Source organism: Triticum urartu, chromosome 1 (assembly GCF_003073215.2).
Source record: "Triticum urartu cultivar G1812 chromosome 1, Tu2.1, whole genome shotgun sequence".
Classification (NCBI taxonomy): Eukaryota; Viridiplantae; Streptophyta; class Magnoliopsida; order Poales; family Poaceae; genus Triticum; species Triticum urartu.
The window spans coordinates 524790840-524810341 of record NC_053022.1 but is presented as its reverse complement, the minus strand read 5'-3'; the positions used below and the strand labels follow the sequence as shown (position 1 = coordinate 524810341).

The 19502-nt window shown below is 46.7% G+C and overlaps 3 protein-coding genes across 9 annotated transcripts; 1 reads left to right on the top strand and 2 right to left on the bottom strand.

Moving 5' to 3' along the window:
• Positions 1–2287: 2287 nt before the first annotated feature.
• LOC125525311 (probable pectinesterase 53) lies at positions 2288–5288 on the bottom strand. Its single transcript, XM_048690311.1, has 5 exons — positions 4542–5288; positions 4267–4456; positions 3982–4188; positions 2768–3003; positions 2288–2679 (listed from the first exon to the last, which is right to left on the bottom strand). The coding sequence occupies exons 1-5, from the start codon at positions 4997–4999 to the stop codon at positions 2532–2534; spliced, it is 1239 nt and encodes a 412-aa protein (XP_048546268.1). The 5' UTR covers positions 5000–5288; the 3' UTR covers positions 2288–2531.
• Positions 5289–6346: 1058 nt separating this feature from the next.
• Positions 6347–11726, bottom strand: LOC125525304 (protein cereblon-like). Its single transcript, XM_048690302.1, has 10 exons — positions 11417–11726; positions 10869–10936; positions 10710–10790; positions 9527–9639; positions 9386–9451; positions 8605–8706; positions 8077–8509; positions 7474–7679; positions 6960–7123; positions 6347–6842 (listed from the first exon to the last, which is right to left on the bottom strand). The coding sequence occupies exons 1-10, from the start codon at positions 11611–11613 to the stop codon at positions 6683–6685; spliced, it is 1590 nt and encodes a 529-aa protein (XP_048546259.1). The 5' UTR covers positions 11614–11726; the 3' UTR covers positions 6347–6682.
• A 106-nt stretch (positions 11727–11832) lies between these two features.
• Positions 11833–17225, top strand: LOC125525319 (pseudo histidine-containing phosphotransfer protein 5-like). 7 transcript variants are annotated; one of them, XM_048690328.1, is made up of 8 exons: positions 11833–11995; positions 12070–12282; positions 13480–13615; positions 15320–15450; positions 15518–15586; positions 16442–16513; positions 16649–16715; positions 16785–17225. In XM_048690328.1, the coding sequence occupies exons 3-8, from the start codon at positions 13556–13558 to the stop codon at positions 16872–16874; spliced, it is 489 nt and encodes a 162-aa protein (XP_048546285.1). In that variant the 5' UTR covers positions 11833–11995; positions 12070–12282; positions 13480–13555; the 3' UTR covers positions 16875–17225. The 7 variants fall into 7 exon arrangements, with proteins under 7 accessions (XP_048546285.1, XP_048546301.1, XP_048546296.1 ...); XM_048690339.1 differs by having other exon boundaries at positions 11834–11995; positions 16795–17225; XM_048690325.1 differs by having other exon boundaries at positions 11834–11995; positions 16643–16715.
• The last annotated feature ends 2277 nt before the right edge of the window (positions 17226–19502 follow it).

Below are 19502 nucleotides of genomic sequence, written 5' to 3'. Positions count from 1 at the left end.
GGAAAAGATTGACCACTTCATTCGTATGGCTAGACCACCAGCTCCCAAGCCTGTTGACACAGACTATGAGCGCCACCTCAGGAAGTTAAATCGAGCACGTCTACAAAAAGAGGCGAGCTCGAGCTCGAGCAAATCAGCTGGCAAAAGGAGCGGTAAAACCGTTCCCCAGCTGGGAGAATAGGCGGTGCAATCAACCCCCCCGCTTGTTGTGCCAACAACACATGAGAGTAGGCGCGCCCAATATTATTATGGGAAAACCGTTAACGTTCCCGGGATGGGCGATGTGGTAATAACCGAGGAGCATATTGCGCAGGCTGAATCGACCGGGATCACTGTTGGACAACTCCTCGATATCGAGCCCATGTCTCCGACTAGAGAGGAGGAAATAAAACAGAAATATGCCCGGGGCCAACCTTTGGTCGAGCCAGAGGAGGTCAATAAGCTCCCAACGAGAATGTATGAATTGCATCAATGGTACATGGACATTACCAAGATTTCCAATCGAGAGTCCCTCATGGTGAATGTCAACAAGGAGCATTACTACCATGACAAAGCTGTGACTGTTGAGTATTCAGAACTATTTCAGCTATACAATAAAGACGCACTCGACAAATCTATCGTCAGTTGCTATTGTCTATAAGTGATTTCTTTCTGTAATCTAAGTCTCAAGCTAGCTGTAGTGATCATTTTGATCAATCATTACCTGTAATTATCCTCACTATATTCTTTTCTGTGGTATTATGCAGGATGAAGATTTATGAAATGAAAAAAGGTGGACGCTATGGCATTGGGTTCGTTGACCCAAATACCATTAATGAATACGCATGGAAAATAGATCCATATCACGAAAAAAGTGTAGAGGAAAGCATGCTACAGTTCTTCAAGAAACTCAAATACAATGAAGATATACTACTTCCTTACAACTTCTAGTGAGTCACACTGTCTTGTACTACAAATTTTGTTTTTCCCTACTAGCTATAGCTACATGTTTTTGTTTACATATGCCCGCTTAATTAAGACATCCAAACGTGTGTGCATGCAGATTTCACTGGATCTTGTTAATCATTAAAGTTGATGAAGGAACAGTTAAAGTACTAGACTCACTACTTAAGAAAGCAAGTGACTACACCATCGTGAAGGGGATAGTCAACAAGTAATTTCAATCATTATTAACTATATCTCGGCCTATTTAATTAGTTCATCATTTCCTAATAACAACTATTTAATAACCCATTTATTCATTTTCTTTGTCGGTGGGCAGGGCTTGGGCAAAGTTCATCAGGGTCACTCCAGGCCCATGGAAACAAAGTCTGAAATGGTATCGACCCAAGGTAAGTAATTAAGTAGTACTAGCTAGCTGCCATCTCTTTAATTAGCATGCTTATTATTATCTGATCAAATTCCATTCTCGTAAAGGCCCTGAAGCAGGCGCCGGGGAATGATCTATGTGCATACTACGTTTGCGAGAACATTCGCATGATGGCGTCCGAAAGGAGCAAATCTCAAAGACAGGAGTGGGTACGATATCGATTGTCAGAACACTATTCACAAATTTTACACCATTATCGATATTTAGTCACACAACTAATGCACATGCATATTGATTTCCTTCTTAACAGTTCAAAGAGGTGCGGGACAAGCTCCTAGCACCGGACCGCATAGAAGCAATTTAAGAGGAAATAGTGGGATTTTTGCTCGACCAGGTCATAGATCCCAAAGGAGAATACCATTACCCGCTACCGCCCCCATGAACCACTTCCAATTGTTATCGTGCTCCGAAGGCACCAATTAGCTATAGGCTAATGTCACTGGCTCCGAAGGCACAAATTAGGAGAAATTGTATATATATATATATATATATATATTATGATCGGTTCTATTAGAAATTCTATTTATATATATGCATAACGTGTACAATATGTAGTATCGTAAAATACCAGCAAACGAAAAATAATTAAATGGAAAACACAAATTAAATGAAAAAGAAATCATAAACCCCAAAACCCCCTAACATTTTAATACCGGTTAGTGACACCAACCGGTACTAAAGGGCTCCCTGCCCCCGAAGCTGCTCGTGCCACGTGGTTGCCTTTTAACACCGGTTCGTGCTGAACCGGTACTAAAGGGGGGGGCTTTAGTGCCTACATTTTAGCGCCGGTTATCAAATCGGCACTAAAGGGCCTTACGAACCGATGCTATTGCCCGGTTCTGCACTAGTGTGTCTCTTTTGAGTCTTTCTCGTCACGACTGTTTTTTTCTTACAAAAAATCACTAGTATCACTGGACAGAGAACACAAGGTGCATGCCACTGTTTGCTGTGTTCGTCAGAGCTCACAACAACTGTTAAAACGAACCGATGTGGTGTGATTCACATCCCACTTCTAAAAGCCAAAAAAAAGGAGCCGGAGGCCGGAGATGGCCATGCGTGCTCGTCATGGATTCAGCTGCAAATGCTGCAGCCAAACCAAGTTACTCTGCTGCTAGTCATTACTCATTAACTTGCGGTTGCCCCTGCCTGGATCCGGCCGCTGCTACAACCTGAGCCACTCGAGGCCGTCGATGAAGCTGAGGGAGATGAATGGCTTGGCCTCCTCGTCGGTGAGCTCCCGGGACCAGTCCACCCTGCCGGCGTGGTTGGCCCCCGGCCCCGAGCACTTGTACTGCCCGTAGAACACCGTCCTGCGCATCCAACAAGAAAAGACGTCAGCCCAGTTGCACTTGCGCCAGAGGAACATAGATGGCATTCAGAAGAGAGGGAGAGACGTACATCTCTCGCGTTGGGTCGCCCCAGTTGTACCAGCCGCGGGGGATGATGATGTTGTCCATGTAGGTGTAGGCGAAGACGACGCGGGAGAAGGTGCCCCAGGCGCGGCCCAGGTAGAGCGCCCCCGACCCCGTCACCCGGCAGTTGAGGAAGGAGAACCCCGTGTCGTCCAGCATGCTCCGCCGGTTCTGCGCCGTCAGCGCCCCGTAGTGCGGCGAGATCGCGTGCACGTGGCAACCCTGTATGCATTCCCCAAAACGCATGCCGCCATGCCATGGACGCCCAGGTTAGCTTAGCTAGTGACTGACTGATTGGCTACCAAAGTTTTATGTCGAGCTAATTAAGCTAAGGGCAAGCAGATAGATAGGCACGGCACCAACTAGCCAGCCAGCTCCTCCGTCACGGGCCGGAGCTAGCCGCCGGCACCTGGGGCCAAGCCCTAGATGGAGGGGCCGGGGAACCTGCCGCCAGCAGAAAGCTACATTCCGCAACGATACAAGCGGCGCGACAATGGCTCACTGCCATCAAGAACCAAAACCGCCATTAATTAATGGAAATCTACATTCCCTTCTATCTTGTCTTGTCCCAGCATGCACGGCGGACGAACAGAAACGAGACGGATACGTACGGGAGGCCGCGACCCAGCATGCATGCAGGCAGCATCCATCCGCCACGGGACGAGATCGTGTCTCGCAGCATGGCATGGGCACGGGCGCCAGCCACGGCACGACATGGATCGGGAGCGGTGCCTGCCACGGAACGAGATCGTGTCTGCCCCAGAGCGAGAAGGGCGGCCTGGGCTGCTGGCGGGACAAAGATTCGTCACGGGCTCACGGTGCTACTAGCCACGTCCTATTCCCTTCCAGGAATGTACTGTCACTGTGACAGGAACACTGCCTTGTGTTTTAACAGTGTGAGAACGCTCAAGACCGACCCGTGCACACGTACGTGACTCTACGTGGGACACTGGTAGGCCATGCGCGCTGGAGCTGGATGCTCTGCTGTGGCCCAGCCCCGGCGGGTACTGACATGCCACCACCTCTTTGTGCTCTATGCAGGGCTCGGGCGGACGTACAGTGGCAGTCGACACACCGACAAGTCAGGCCGAGCAAAGATACTCTGTTGACTCGAATTGCAAGCTTGCTTGAGAAATTAAGAGGAATGTCTGTGCAAGCTTGCTTGAGACGGAGAATGAGAGAAAGAGATGATGCACACACCTCGTAGAGGGAGAGGGCGTTGCCGAAGATGAAGTCGACGGAGCCCTCGATGTAGCAGTCCTTGTAGTAGTGGCGGCCCAGGTGGTCATACAGCGTGTCCTGCGCGCCCAGGAAGTTGCACCCCACGAACGCCGCGTTGTCCGCCGATATCCGCAGCGCCACCCCCTGCTTCCCCAGCGCGCCCGGCCGAGGCACCGGCGCCGTGTTCTGCACAGTTTCACCCACAAATCAATCAATCGATGTCATGTCGCCATGGCCGGCCAAGCCTTCCGAGTACGCACGCACCTTGAAGGTGATGTTCTTGGCGACGAAGAACTGCGAGTTGACGGCGAAGGTGGCGGAGGCGAAGGTGCCGAAGGGGCGGCCCCAGGGCCCGGCCGTGTCCGCCGTGTCGCCCCACTGCACCACCGTCCGGTCCGCGCCCGCGCCCTCCACCGTCACGAACCCGCGCAGCGGCGAGATGCTCACCTTCTCCCTGCAGCACCGCCGCATCGTCAGACGCCGAGCACCGAAAGAGAACGATCGACGAGTATGGTAGCGAGGTCAGGTCACGCACGTACGTGTAGGTGCCGGCATTGACCTTGATGACGACGCGCATCAGGTTGATGAGCGGGAGCGAGTCCACGGCGGCCTGGATGGTGGTGAAGTCTCCTGCCCCGGGCGTCCTGTCCACGACGATCGTGCGCGTCGACGGGAGCAGCGCGCGGTTGAGCGCGCGCTGGAACACGCTGTGGTCAAGCCCGCCCATGAACCGCACCCACCGCGTGAACCTCCGCTCGATCGCCTCCGCCGCCGTCGCGTTCGCCGGGTACGGCCTCGCCGCCATCGCCTTCCCCGGCCGCAGGCCCTTGGTATGCCTGTGTGCCACGCTCCCGCTCCCGCGCCCCCGCTCCCGCCCGTGCCCATGCCGGCCGGCGTCCACGTCGCCCGGCTCGAGCAGCAGCAGCGCCGCCACGGCCACGCACGCCAGCAACCTCGCCCGCGCCCGCACCCCCGACGACGACGCCGACACCGCCATTGCCGCGACAATGCGCTGCACGCACGTACGCCAATGGCAGCAGCCGATGGGTGCTGTTGGCTGTCGCGGTGGTCACTCACCTCACCGGCAGCTAGCTGGGTGCAAGGCTACAAGGGGGGGGGTGTCAGGTTTAATCGGGGAGCGGGGGGAATTTAAGGAGATCACGGGCGCCCTGTTCCGAAGGAACGATGGAATGACGCAGCTCACGAGCACGAGCAGAGCCCGCTGTTCGTGCTGGTTGGCTCTAGTGTGGGCGTGGGCGTGCGCGCGCATCTAGCAGAGCGGCGCTTGTGCTGTGCGCGGCGGCCACGGGGGTGCATGCACCACATGCATGTGCGCTCGTTCGTCTTCGTCTTGCCCTTCGTTCGCCTCTGTCTCCCAGTGTCCTATCCGGAAAGGCAAACCAGCCTTGTACGTACTTACGGTGGCTAACCGCGGCCCCGTGGTTTACTTTGTTTTGAGCAGTGTTGCCATGCACCCTGGTTCCATTCCGTGGCGGCATCACGACCTCCGACGTGGCTCTCGTGGGTGATGAGCGCTGCTAGTAGACACACCTTTTCTTTCAGTAATAAACTATATAATGACCGAAAACAGTGTTTTCTGAAACGGATTTGCCAGCATTTCCACTTCCGGGAAGAAGATATCCAACGCTGGTGGGTTGCCCGGCGTCGACCGAGCTGCGCTGCATTGCATGCGCGTCGATTCCCAACCAACCATACATAAAAGTCGTACGGGAATGAGTGAGTAGGCAATTGAGCAATTGGGCATGCTCGCCATCAAGTACAGCCTGCACCATCCTTGCAGCTTTACACAGTTATATTACAGCCACCCATACCTCGTATTAGTAGCGTCAATCAAGTGATCTCTGTGCGTCCGTAAATGCAATCAACAGGGAAGCGCACATTCTCTGTCACTGTTGGTTCCCCCTCTCTCCTACTGTCAGCTTGTGCCGCCCGTGAGCGTCAGGTCTCTCTCGCTTTTACAGAAGGAAAAGCGGTATTGCAATACCGGCCGAATCGCTACCGGTTCCATAGATATTGGCTGGAGCAAACCGACACTACACGCTCCATATGCATTGGCTACTCCCCACTTGCGCTAGCTCAGCTGGGCCGGCGACCCTGCTGCATCCATCCAGCTCGGTGCTACCAAGCATGGTGATGGGGTAAATTGTGGAGCTACCACTCATTCACTCAGGTATCAGGGCCACTTCCCCACTACACCGATATATACTCTACTGCATTACCGTACAGGGTATGGCAAGTGCAGCCTTTATACTTTCTTCTCCACGAAGCCGCACGCACTTGCCCAGATCTGCACAGCAGCCACATTTGACATTTCCAAGCATCATCATCTCAAATGGAGCTAGACTTCTTTTTCCAACATAACGCACTTATTTAAGTACAGACAGACTTCCACAGACATGCTTTGTTTAGCATCCGGAAAACTTATTATCCAGCCTAGGTGCATCTCAGAAAATTTCTGAAACGGACTACGCGCGCACACAACACAGTCAAGAAGATAGGTTCGCTAGTCTCCCAGGAACTTCACTGGCTACCACTCTGAGGGCGAAAGGCGGGTATACATGGGGCTAGGCTAGAAAAACAAGAGAGGTTCTATGTCTGCGGAAACGGAAGAAGACGACACAAGTCAAGGCAGGGTTGGCTGTACACGGAGGGCGGCATATCATTCTTCCTCCTGCTGTTGTTCTACATCTACAACATCCGCGATCTGGGAGCTGCGGATCCCCCAGAAGGATTTCGGGTGCAGATGCCTCTTGGTGGTACTGAACCGCCAGCCTATGTTGGAACCGCAGGGCACGCACGACGCGATAGTCCAAGCGTATCTGCACATATATATAGCAAGACAAATGTGCTTATGGTTTGATCTCACATTCAAAGATCGTACAATAAACACGGAGGCGACTGGAAGATAAACAAGGAGTCGTGAAGAAGGCCCATACCCTGGAAACCAGCTGTGTTCTTCTGTGGGTTCCCCCTCGAGAGCAAGCCCCGTTGCATTGTTCACAGTAATCGTTGCATGCACGTACCCATGATTGTTGACGTAAGTACCGAGAGGCCCATCGCTAGACATCACCACCACATCACTGTGCTTTGCTATTTCAGACTGCCATAATTAACATACATGTCAGAATAGAATAATGGGCATAATCTTGAAATTATTTGATTTAGCTATACATGAGCAATACGAATTAGAAGCAACTTGGTTTTACATTAATGCCATTACTCATCAAGCAGCTGCAAGAGGCAACAGCACCCAAGTATCTGGGTGCAACTTTGGACCAAGCCTTGTTGGAACATGTTAATCTAGCATGCTGTGATACAGGTGAGCTAGAAAGCTATTTTTTTTTAATGAAAACAACAGACCACAAACTAGTGAAACCGGATCAACATCAAGATAGAACTACCAGTCAGAAACTAGTAAAAATATCACCTCTAGATACAATAGATTGTTACCTTGCAGTATCCACATTTTATGAGATCACAGGCCTTTAGAAGCTGGATCTCCCTTCGTAGGCGATACGAAACCCCATTAATCTCCAGCAATTTTTGTCTCACAGGTTCCGATACTGGAAGCTGGTTTCCGATGTAAAATGACAAAAGATCTGGCTTTTTTACAAGCTCATCAATGCTTGGCGTTTTGATTATCAGTCTCCACAAATCTGCAACAAAAGGACAGTGTAAAAAAAGATAACCAGCTGAAAATCAGAAACATACCTAAGGATTTGCACAATTATCATTCATTTACTTTGGTGAGAGGATGTTTTTCCTATGAGAACAATGTACACAGGGCAAAGTTGGCATTGTCCAGTAAAGATTCAGTGAAATATGTAGGGCATGTTTGGTTGGTATACTAAGGTTCCACACTTTGTCAGGCCACAAGAAAGCATGGCAAAGTGTGGCGCCAATTTTAATTGCCTAACCTTAGGCATGTATGGCAAAAAAACTGTGTCAAATGTTGGCAAACATGGTATATGAACCAAACAGACACGTAATGACAAGAATGCACTGTAAGATTCATAAGAAACCAGTTTGATGAAATAGGAGCGCTTCACATACCAGCAGCTCTACAGGCAAGTGAATATGGGTCATACATTTCATAAGCCCATTGAGGCCAAAAGGCCAATGATGCCTGAAGAGGCTTCTTCGAGTAATTAGCAGCATTGTACTGGTGCTGGTGCTTTGTATCTGTTCTTGAGCTCGAGGGTGTCGAGCAAATATAATCCTCCTCATCCATGTTGGTATTCTCGCCTGACTGACCAGAAGGCTTCGTTGAATTGCTAGACTGTGAACTTGAATCACTTGCAGAAGGAGTATCACAATCTAGGCCTGAATCCATAAGGCCCTGTTGTTTCATTGGTGGCACATCCAAGCTCATAACTGGTGAAGAAGTATGCAGCCGGCAGCTCCTAGATGCAGCTAGCTGTGCAAATGCACCTCTTGGAGTTCTTAGTGGAGGATCTTCCTCAATGATTTGAACCTCACCCCACACCTAAGGACAAGAGTAAATGAAACAAAGCTACATTTGTCCTGCTTCTAATTCAAAAGAACATAAAACAAGGCTACCCAATTAGATCTTAGACTTACCACCCCATCAACATCCGACCAGTAACGAATCAGACGAAATCGTTGCTGACCACGTGCTTTAACATTTATTGAACCATCATCCGACCGTCCAAGTTGCCGTATCTGCAAACAAACAAAAATACCAACTGATCTGATCAGGCTGTTCAGAAGAATAGTTCTAACCATAAAAGACAAATGGCACCAAATTACATATAACATTTTATCTTTCGAGATTATGCAAGGGATCTTAAAATTTATCACATGTGTACCATGCCACCATATGTAACTAATAACCCCTAATCCCTCCGCCCTAATTTACATGGCGCCCACGTATTTCAATGTTCAAGTTTGACAATTTACTTGCCCAGTAAGACGTAGATTGTGTGCCACAAAAATTATACCATTGAATTTATATTTGAAAAAAGTTTCCAGCAGTACTGTTTGTATGGCACATACTCATATATCATTGATCTAATTGACTGTCAAAGTAAAATCACAAAAAACGAGGGCGCCACATAAATCAGGACGGAGGAAGTATTAAGTATATAGAACTAGGATACACTCCCTCCGTCCCATAATATAAGAACGTTTTTTACACTAGTGTAGTGTCAAAAATGCTCTTATATTATGGGACGGAGGGAGTAGCATACACATGGAGTTGGTCACTAAACAGCTCCATTGGGAATTTAGAACCAAAAAAAGCTAACCAAATGAACAATCCATGCACATAGAGATTGATCAATAACTTCAGACTGGTCTGGAAATTGCAACTCAAAGCATAACAGAAATAAATGTACGGCACCTCTGCTGTGGTTCCAACTGAAGCATTAGCATAGTTTCGATGATTTGGCCGTCCGTGCATGAGAACCTATACATCGAGTCATAGTCTTTAAAAATTAATCCACAAGTAAAAGCAACTAATTTTAACATGATTGGAACGCACCACGCCTATTGTGCCCGGGGCATCATCACGCCTTAAAGCCTTCTCGACAGCTGCCACAAACCTAGCCTCAATTAGTTTCAGAGGCAAGGTAGCTCCAGGAAACAGGACGACACCTGTGAAATATTCATAGCACCATTACATTTGATAGTCTGTAAGAAAAAATAATATAACCTTTATGCTATGACTTCTAATGTGTAACCGTGCATGAGTAAGGACAAACCATACCGAATTGTGCCTCTTTTCGCTGGATCTGGATTTGCAATTAAGAAACTATTTTGACAGGCCATCCTATCAGGATCCCAAAGAATCTAATAGCAAGTTATCAGCATATTACCTTTTTAGGATTGCTCGTAGACGATTCATTATTGAGTATAACTTATCTAGTTACAGACGAAAACTTCAATTATCAAGAGAAACACCAGCTAATATTTTCCTTCTGCTTCCTGATCTTAGACGGATGGCCAGGGCCCAGGGGAGCATCAGCCTAGTGGTGTAGGCGGCTGAGGCAGAGATGTCTGGTGGGCAGAGCTGGTACAGGGGTTCTCGTCTAAGAGGACACTTGGCGGGAACGGGGTGGGGTGAGCCATTGATACACTGTAGGTGGGCATGGGTGGTGTTGGAGGGGGGTGAGAGGGAGGAGCTTGGAGCGGAGGAGGAGGTAGAATTGCAGCTTTCCGCTTTCGGTTGGAAGAGGAAGCGTTTCAACCACAACCTTCCATTTATTGGCTGTCGGAAGGTTGTCGTTCAGCACAAACATGCTAGCATGCATGAGCTAGACGCGTTATTAATTGAAAAGCCAAGGCATCTTGACATTTTACTGTAAAGTAGACACGTGTCTTTATATCTGCAAATCTCCAATTCTAAAGGAAACAACTACCAATAATAATGCTTTTCAATTCAGACTATCATATTCAAAACTAGAAAAAACACTCACAATCTGTGGGGCATAAAAAGTATCTATTAAATGATATCTCGGTAAATTTGACGAAGCACCAATCCATGCATCTTCAAGGTTATCAGGACAATAAAAATCTTTGCCAAAAGAAAGACAATAAAAATGAAGGATACAAGTGCATGAATTAACAAATAACATACAGAAATATAAGAGCATTACTGTGAAGAAAGGTCATTGGCAAGTTGAGAATGAATTAACAAATGACATACAGAAACAGAAGAGTATTACCGTGAAGAAAGAGCATTGGCAGGCTGAGGATCGAACCAGCTTCTAAGAGAGTAGCTTTTCTGCCCGGTATATCATCAACGTCTGAGTGACACGCAAAGAGACATTTAGAACATGCAGTTAGCATCATAAAAACATGGGAGGTCGGCACGGATAATTTACCGCCAAGATAGGTGTGCAGTGCGGTTTGACGGCCGAATTCCCTACGTCCATCCTCATCATTATCCAGCCTGGTACACATGAATCAGGAAATGAGCATGAGAAGTGCCATGATCCAATCTAATGAACACGATCCGCAGCTAATCCAGACTACAGAGCGAGATTTCGGTCAGGGATGCTGTGTTTAGAGCTGTGGAGCCACTCCTTTCCCTGAAATCCCCACACACTCCCCACCCTAGGGTTTAGTCCGGATGGCAATATACTTCTTCTTTAATAAACGAGAGTAAACATCCATTCCCTGAAATCCCCACTCTCTCTCCACCCTAGGGTTTACAGGCCTAACGCTCATCCGACCGCAGCCCCTCCGCTCTCAGCCCCGAAATGCTCTCTTGGGCGGATCGCCTCGATGTCGGCGGCTTCCGCACCGCCGATTCCACCGGCACAGCTCTACAGCTCCGCCCCCTAGACCTAGAACAGCAAGCACGCTACGGCTACAGCGCGGATGCTACACGGGAGGGGGGGTATGGCGACGAGTGGTGTTGAGAGATGACCTCGCGAAGGAGCCGATGGCGAGCACCTGGCGGTAGATCTCGTCCTCCATCTGCTCCCACTCCCTCTCGAACCTCTCCTGGCCGCGGCCTGGGTTCACGTCGAGCAGCCCGGCGGCGAGCCCCACCCTTCCGGGCTCGTCCATCTCCGCGGCGTCCTGCAGGACCGTCCCGTCCCACTCCCACCACTCCGCCTCCATCTCGCCGGCCACAATCGCAGCCGAGATTTGGCTTCTCCTCTCTCTCTCTCTCCGGTTCCCCCTCCTCTCTCCGGCTGTTTCTGTTTGTGTCTGGGCTGCCTGGGTCCAGTTTTTTTTCCCCCAAGGTGTAAACTACGCGAGGCTTCTCGTCACATCATCCATCCAGTTCCAGTCCACGTGTTCACGGCCCATTACACATTTCCCCCAGGCGCCCATTCGGCCCATTTGCCCGTACGCACTCCTCCGCCGCGGCCTCCTCACTCCTCAGAGGCGCAGCCGCGCAACGCTGCCGGCGTCAAGCCGGAGCCCGGCTCTCCCCGCTGGTAACAGCTGCTGCACTCGCTTCTCCGTATCGTCTGCCGCACTGCGACAGCGGCTCCCGGTAATTTCTGCGACTGTTTTCGAGGTCGCGATGCTGGTTACTTTGGCCCCGCTGATTTGTGCTGATTCGAGCAGGGGTCGGCACAGTCGCGCGGAGGATTGGGGCCGCTGCTGTACTGGTCGCCGGGGCTCCTGTCGACGAATCGCCCGCCCGCCAATCCCTCGCCCGGGCGTAGGCATCACCGGGGCTTTGCCTTTGCCCAGCCCCAATCCGGGCGTCACTTGGGGGGGAAAGTGGGTCTCCATGCGCCATCACATCTGCTGCGGAATCGACGTATCTAAAAAGAGGTAGTGTATCCACGCGACATGCCTTACCCGTTGCTACCCTTGACAGAGATTGCCAACTTGTTATTCAAGCATAATAGATTTTGGCATTTTTGCCGAGCTAGGTTCGTGATGCCACTAGAAGCATGCTGTAGCGTTCCTACCATCTTGATGTTTGGTCTTCAGAGTCTGGTAAATCCAACTAGGAGCTCACCGGAGCTTTCCAGAGTGTGCTTATTTGATATACATAATCGGTGGTGCCGTTTTAGATCTCGGCAGTATTGTTTGGCTAGAGGTTGCTAATAAATGGGTCGCCAATCTCATCGTTATAATTGAAATTATGAGGACAAATGCAAGGTCTCACTACACGCGAAAACAAAACAAGAATCATCTGAACACCGACCAACTAAGAACATCGTGAGCATGCGCACAAAAGATTAATAAAAGGTGTCTTTTGAAGATGAAGCTTGAGCCCATGGCGTGTACTGTCAGCCATGTAGAGTATATGCGCGTCGTGAATAGTATCTTTTGTTTTACGGAGGCGCATCTGTCGTTACTATGAAGAGCGTGCTGATACCTAGTTTCCTCAGCCGACACAAGCCACTGGTAACAGAAAGCCACGCAAGAGGATATGTATGCTATGTATATGGTAAGTCTTGCAGCCACGATTGAAGAATCTCATCATAGTACTATCTCCGCTATGTTGTTCGTTGTCTTTTAGAGGACGTGTGTAAAACTTCACGAGACGCTCTGTCTTCCCCGAGAACTGTTCATTTAATATTCCTAAAAAGCTAAAAAAACTCGAGAGCTGGGCAACTATTATCCAATTATTGTTTCTATCAGCGGTAAGTAGTGAGCAATAACCACTTGATGTGCACCCTCTCATACACAATACAAATATCAGCAGACATTATCATGACATTATGATGAATCATATGGGAGGGAGTGCTATGTTAATTACTTAAAACCTCATGCTTTAATCATGCATGAAGTGCTAGCATGGCATTATGTGTCATAGATTACTGGGCACAACAGACTTCCTTTGTTGCAGATTTACAGGTAAATATATAACGAATTGAGTGATGTGCTGTCTTGTTTCGAAATGCAACAAATGGATTATGTACTTCTACACTATCTTGAATGTGGTTTATAGAGAAAATTTTCTTGTCGTATGCCCATGCAATTTCTCAGAAGAGATATTCCATCTTCTATTGCATGTAGAGGCCTGGCATGCTTTCCGAAGGGTGTTGTCATGTGAATGTTCTGTATGTAAAGGGAAAGCGATGCAGCTGCAAGGATGAAGAGTGAAAACCATGCTATAGGATCTTTATATAAATGCATGCAACATTCAGGGAAGGTAGTAACTGTTATATGTTAATTCATCTTCTGCACTCGTTTTATCACTCAGTGCTATAGCAATTTTGTCTGCCTAGAACTTTCTCTTCTTTTCTAATCCTCCAATCAAATGGGCCTTTGGGCTATTTCATTCCACATCAGATTCTCTTATCAAGATGTGATGCTGATTGAAGGACGGTGAAGACCAATCCTTGGACCAATCACTGGATGGATCTATTTCGCTTCTTTTTGCAAAGCTTGATAACGTGCCACGTGGTCCAGTGATTTGAGAGAGTCTTGGTTTGTAACTGTTTGAAGGAGATTGAAATCGTTTTCTTTCTCTAGCTTTCTTTGGGCTGTGCACAAAGTAGGCATATCTTAGACCTATTTGAATTCTCTATCGTTCTCGATGATTTTATCACCACATTATGCTTGAACTTTGAGATACACAAACACTAGTTTTGTTATACCATTCCCCTTATGTCCGTGTATTAGTTCCTGCAACGTGTCGCTCTAGAAAATTTCCTCTATCAGGACAGTTCATATATCCAGACTTGACACATGTTCATTTCCTGTAAGAATGAGCCACCACATGAAACATCTTATGTGATCAAGTAATACTCTTTATGTTCATTGTCTTGATTCTTGGACTCCAGTATGCTCAGACCGAGGCATGTATAGATGAACCCATGTAAATGTTCCTCACCGGGAAAAGAGAATGCTGTTTTGTTTCGCCCTCGATGAATGACCATTGAATTCCTTCTTTCCAATTTAGTCTGATAATGTCAAGCCTTGAGAAAGTTGTTAGAATTTAGAACTTGTCAGAAGCTATCACATGCAGATGCTGACCTGTATCTGATTATGTTATAAGTATTGTTTTTTTAACCTTTTTACCTTCTTCTGGAGTTTGTTCTTCAGGTTTGCAGATGTCAAATTTGTATGCTCGATGATGTGCGATGTAGAAAAAATGGACTGAGGGTAGTAACCCATCTGCATAGACCAAAGAAGAAAGGCTTGGGTTTCTACACGCCAATATAAAGGAGGAGCATCACAGTCTGTTGATGTTCAAGTCATTCTCCAAAATGTGAATAGATGCTGCACACGCTGCAACAAAACCATTTGCATATGTAAGATGATAAGGCTTTGCCATCAGAACTTCAAAATATCTTCACTTCCACTTATGTTGGTGGAGGAACAGTGAAGCCTCCAGAGCTATATAAACAACCTGATGTTCAACTTTCTACAACCAGAGAGATCGACCAGTTGGATATGCATTTTGTGCTTGCCTCCCACAGCCCCTGCTTAGCCTCTTTTCCCATCGTTCAACACTTATAAATGGAGTATGCTAATTTACGACGCCAAGCAGCATCCTTGAAAAGGAGCCTCTTTGATCAGGCTTGTGCTCTGTTCATCTCATGCATTAAGCATCAAAGTTCATGCAGTAAACACTTGTCATGTTTTCTTTACAGAGCCAAGACAAGAATTGTCAGTTTGCACCTCTGTTTCAAACTTTGACACACCTTAGAAAAATCTGAATGAAGCACAAATATTGAATAAGTTTGCTACCATTTAGTGCTTAAATTCCGCTTTTTCTTTATGTGCGGCAACGCTTTAAGAATTAAGATTTTTTTAGCCATTTTGGAACTCTCCTTTTCTGCTACTTATCTTATTTTAATGTGCGTTGATATGGATATGTGCTGATTTAGCTAATCATATTTGGTAACAGGGGTATTTGGATGAGCAATTTTGCCAGGTTGAGGACTTGCAGGATGAAGCAAGCCCCAATTTTGCAGAAGAAGTGGTCTCCTTGTTCTTCAAGGACTCAGCGAGGCTAGTGACAAACATTGAGCAAGCTATGTAAGCAATGGCACTTCCATAAACTTAGTCAATTGTTGTTAAGCAGTATCTAACAACAACACTGCAGGGAGAAGTATCCAAAAGATTTCAATAGATGGGATGCACACATGCAGCAGCTTAGAGGCAGCTGTTTTAGGTATGTCAAGACAGTCAAGTTTGAATATCTTTAGGCGATAGATGATTAGATGTTGCATGCCTATGTGAAAGAAATTGGTGGTGGACTCTTAGAGGCTGTTGAATTTGTTGCCCTTTTAGGCAAATTCTTGACTAGTCTTGATTACCTATTGGGCAGGACCCCTGCTTTTGCCAACAAACTGGTCAGCTTGGATTAGAAAGCCATCACCTGTTGAAGGAGAGACCCACATGGCTAAACTCAGTTTCGTGGGTGAAAAGCGATAATTGTTTGGTTTTGTAAAAAAAAAGTCACAAGTTTGCAGAACTTAATCTGAACCTTTGACTACTAACAGAAAATAATGGATAGGAAAATTACCAAACAAGCTGTTGACTATTTGTTCCATGAGCCACCAGAAAGCTCCTGCAGCACACTGCTTCTAGATATCGGATGTGTCTCAACACTGCATGTTTGTGTCCTCAATTCTCGAAACCATTTTTTTTTGTCGTCCTCAATTCTTGAAACAGTGCCTTGTTTACTTCTTTTTTTTGCTTGGTGGTGCTTCTACGTTTTTGTTTTACTTTAAGTGCCTCAGTGAATGTGTGCACCAAAGTTTTTCTTTTTCTTGACAGAGATCCCCTAACGCAGAGATTTATATTGCTTTCATCACGCAGTACTAATCATGTGCGTCCATTTTACAACTAAATGTTGGATGCATGTGGAGTAGCGAACATTGGCCTTTTACAGATGATATGTATCATGAGATAACATGCTTGCAGCTCCTTTGCCATGACATAAAGAGCTGACAATTTGCATTTGTTATATACTACTCTGCTGTAAAGTTTTGGGCTTAAGCTTAACATATACAACTTGCCACAGCATCGGCGCTTCTAAGATGAACAATGAGTGCACATCTTTCAGGAACAGCTGTGGAGAAGAAAATGCTGAAGGGTCTCTCTCTCTCTCTCTCCTGCTTAATTAGTTGGTTAGCATGTCGACATGTGGTTTTCTATCCAAAGCATACAGGTTAATCACTACCGACACGTCTTCTTTCATCCATATTAAGATATTATTATGCAGCTGCAGGAGAACTTTCCAGAAAGTGAAGAGGGAGCATGCTATTCTGAGGCAGAAGCTGGAGTCCTACTTCCAGGTAATCTTCATGAATCAGTCATCACCATGTGTATCCGATCTCGCCATGTGCTCTAATAACATGACATAGCCACACGCAGCTGCTGCGACAAGCTGGTCCTGCCAGGGCCGCGACCAGGCCTGGAAGCATGTAAGGCGCTGGCGCTTTACAGGGAGGTGAACCAGTATATCTCTATACGGGATTGTTGCAGAGGAAGAAGACCCAGGAACAGGAGACATGCCTGGCGTTAGTTCATTAATGCCTGAAAGATACCGTATAATGATCATAAAAAAAGGTATCATAGTAATATAATCATAAGGGCACCATGTTGGTGTCCTGTTGGATAATAGTCTGATATAGTCGTATCATGTCATGTCCGCGCTTATGTACGGTAAATAAAACCAACCGAGCTTGCAAGTGTCTGTTACGGAGTATTAATTAATTAATTTATTGACAAGGAGCCTGTGAATGAATGTTTGCACAACAGCCAACTGGAAAGCAATAGTCATATTTCTTATCCATTGATTCTTCTGTTAATTGAAATCTATTACTGGCCGTTCTTTTTATTCGATTTAGTCTTCATTTTTTATGTGAGATGTTTGTAGAGGTTAGTAAATCTTTGTCGCTTCGCCTTTATCTGCCCCTATTTGTCCAGACAGCGAGGGGTCATTCCGTTGTTGTGCGGAGTTGAAATTTTTAATCTCATGTGCGTCGGTGACCACTGATGTGGATTGTGGTAGGCTGAAGCTGGAGTGTTAGGACCGCCTGAGAGGTTGCGATGGCTCTAATCAACGTCTGATGGACAGTACTGAGCTAACGGGGGAATAGTTGAGAAATCTCTGTGATGGGCATGACTGAGCTACCAAGGATATCTCTCTCACTATGCCAAACTTGTTGCAGGGTGTACTGATTGGTTTGTTTACATGCGCCCTCACGCTTTGTGGCCTGACCGTGAAGTCGCAACCACTCTGGGGACGACGCAGGCAGAGATGATAAAAGGGAAACCAAGATGAACTCCCGCCTCCCGGTGCCGAAGAAGGGAAGTGGAAGAAACTTCGCACCGGAGCAAACTTTTGCCTCTGCACGCAGGAAATCCAATTGACCAAAAATACACGTTTGACCAAGAATATTGAAAAAAAATTATACCAACATCACATAACTATTTTTTAAAAATACTCCTCCATTCACTATTAGAATGTGTTTAACATATTTTAATATGGACTACATACGGACTAAAATGAATGAACAAACACACAAAGATGTATCCATGTAGATCTGATTCAGAAAAAAGTTAGTACACCTTATAATAGTGAACAAAAGAAGTACACCATAACACATATTTTTCTGATGTTGTGGATATTAGTAAATTTTATTATAAACTTGGTCAAACTCTAAAAAGTTTGACTTAGGACAAAGTTAGTACTTTCTTCTTCCTAAAATATAAGGCGCGCATTGATTTTTTAGGTCTTCATCGCACAACTTTGACTATGATTTTCACATAATGTATGCCTACAAAATTATTATGAAGACATGTGAAATAAAATTGTTTTGCAAGACAAATACGATGATATTATTTATACATGCCCAATCCATGTATTTTGGTATATATTAATAGTCAAAGTTGTGCATCAAAGACCGTGCAAAGTCAACCACACCTTATATTTTGGGAAGGAGGGAGTACCTCAAATATGGTGTGGCGGCCTCCCCGCGTGATTATATATTAAGATAACGCCGACTATGGTTTTGTGGAGAGCATTAGCGCCGTGAGCATGAGGGTTGGTTGCTAGAACTCTTCTGGCGATCTATCATATCTTTGTGGGACTTTATTGAGCGATGCACCAGTGTGGATGAAGCGGAGCTTCGGACGTGCGTGTGAGCTTAGGAAAGAAACTCGGTGTCCAGCTTTAAGTTATATAAAATCAATCATCGGGCCAATGGGATGGCGTGTGAGATTGCGAAGTTGAATTTTGATAATAGGTCAGGTGGTGTTCTTCTTAATAGTTTTCTGTCCTCCGTGACGTGCTGTAAGGATGGATTGTAATGATAACCTTATAATAAACTAATATATGAGGGCGTTTTTTAAAATAAGAAACTTCAGATATTAGGAATCGTGCGATATGGTGCCGGTACCTGTCTGAAGTGCCTCTCGCGAACCAACCTATGGTCGGATGGTTAGGATGACAGTGGTATCCTCAGCCCACTATGGTTCAAGTCCTGGTGCTCACATTTATTCTGAAACTATTTCAGGATTTTCGGCGATGTGCGTTCAGTGGAAGGAGACATCTTCGTCAACTAGAGACACATACAGTGACTTCGTAAAATCTCAAGAATATATGCCGGATCAATCTCTCGCAGATGCTCATAAAGATAGGTTATGCGTGTGTGCATTCGCAGGGGCGAGTGTATGTGTGTATATGGGCACTTGTGTGTACTGTGTTCAGAGAAAAAGATGCGCCTCTCAAGAAAGAACAAGGAAAATGTCAAAAAAGAAGGAAAACTGCTTGAAGAGATGAAACAGTTTTTTTTTAGGCAAGAGATGAAGCAGCTGGCATTCAGTTTAAAGGAAAAAAAACTGTTGGTTTTTTTTTGTAATTTGTTGGGTTCGTATTCAGCTCAATGGCCGGCCCGGCGGGAACACGATTCAACTGCTTGAACGCGTCAGCGCTGCCAAACGTGCCGGCCATCAAGTGGGCCCCTCGACCGCCCGCCATCCCCCTTCTCGCCAGCGCTTCCAAACTTCGAAAAGCGTGTGCCGCCCACGCCGTCAGGTCGCTTCACTTGACGCCGTCAGTTCATCCATCAGCCCTT

Bases quoted from the DNA above. Each gene is read 5' to 3' on its own strand.
- LOC125525311 (XM_048690311.1), bottom strand. From the start codon at position 4,999: ATGGCGGTGTCGGCGTCGTCGTCGGGGGTGCGGGCGCGGGCGAGGTTG. The intron at 4,457-4,541 runs GTACGTGCGTGA...GCGGTGCTGCAG, and splicing joins GTCAATGCCGGCACCTACAC to GGAGAAGGTGAGCATCTCGC. The intron at 4,189-4,266 runs GTGCGTGCGTAC...GAAACTGTGCAG, and splicing joins CCAAGAACATCACCTTCAAG to AACACGGCGCCGGTGCCTCG.
- LOC125525304 (XM_048690302.1), bottom strand. From the start codon at position 11,613: ATGGAGGCGGAGTGGTGGGAGTGGGACGGGACGGTCCTGCAGGACGCC. The intron at 8,510-8,604 runs GTAAGTCTAAGA...TCTTGTCCTTAG, and splicing joins GGTCGGATGTTGATGGGGTG to GTGTGGGGTGAGGTTCAAAT. The intron at 7,680-8,076 runs GTATGTGAAGCG...CTTTTGTTGCAG, and splicing joins ACTTGCCTGTAGAGCTGCTG to ATTTGTGGAGACTGATAATC.
- LOC125525319 (XM_048690325.1), top strand. From the start codon at position 13,556: ATGAAGAGTGAAAACCATGCTATAGGATCTTTATATAAATGCATGCAA. The intron at 15,451-15,517 runs GTAAGCAATGGC...ACAACACTGCAG, and splicing joins ACAAACATTGAGCAAGCTAT to GGAGAAGTATCCAAAAGATT. The intron at 16,514-16,642 runs GTCTCTCTCTCT...ATTATTATGCAG, and splicing joins GGAGAAGAAAATGCTGAAGG to CTGCAGGAGAACTTTCCAGA.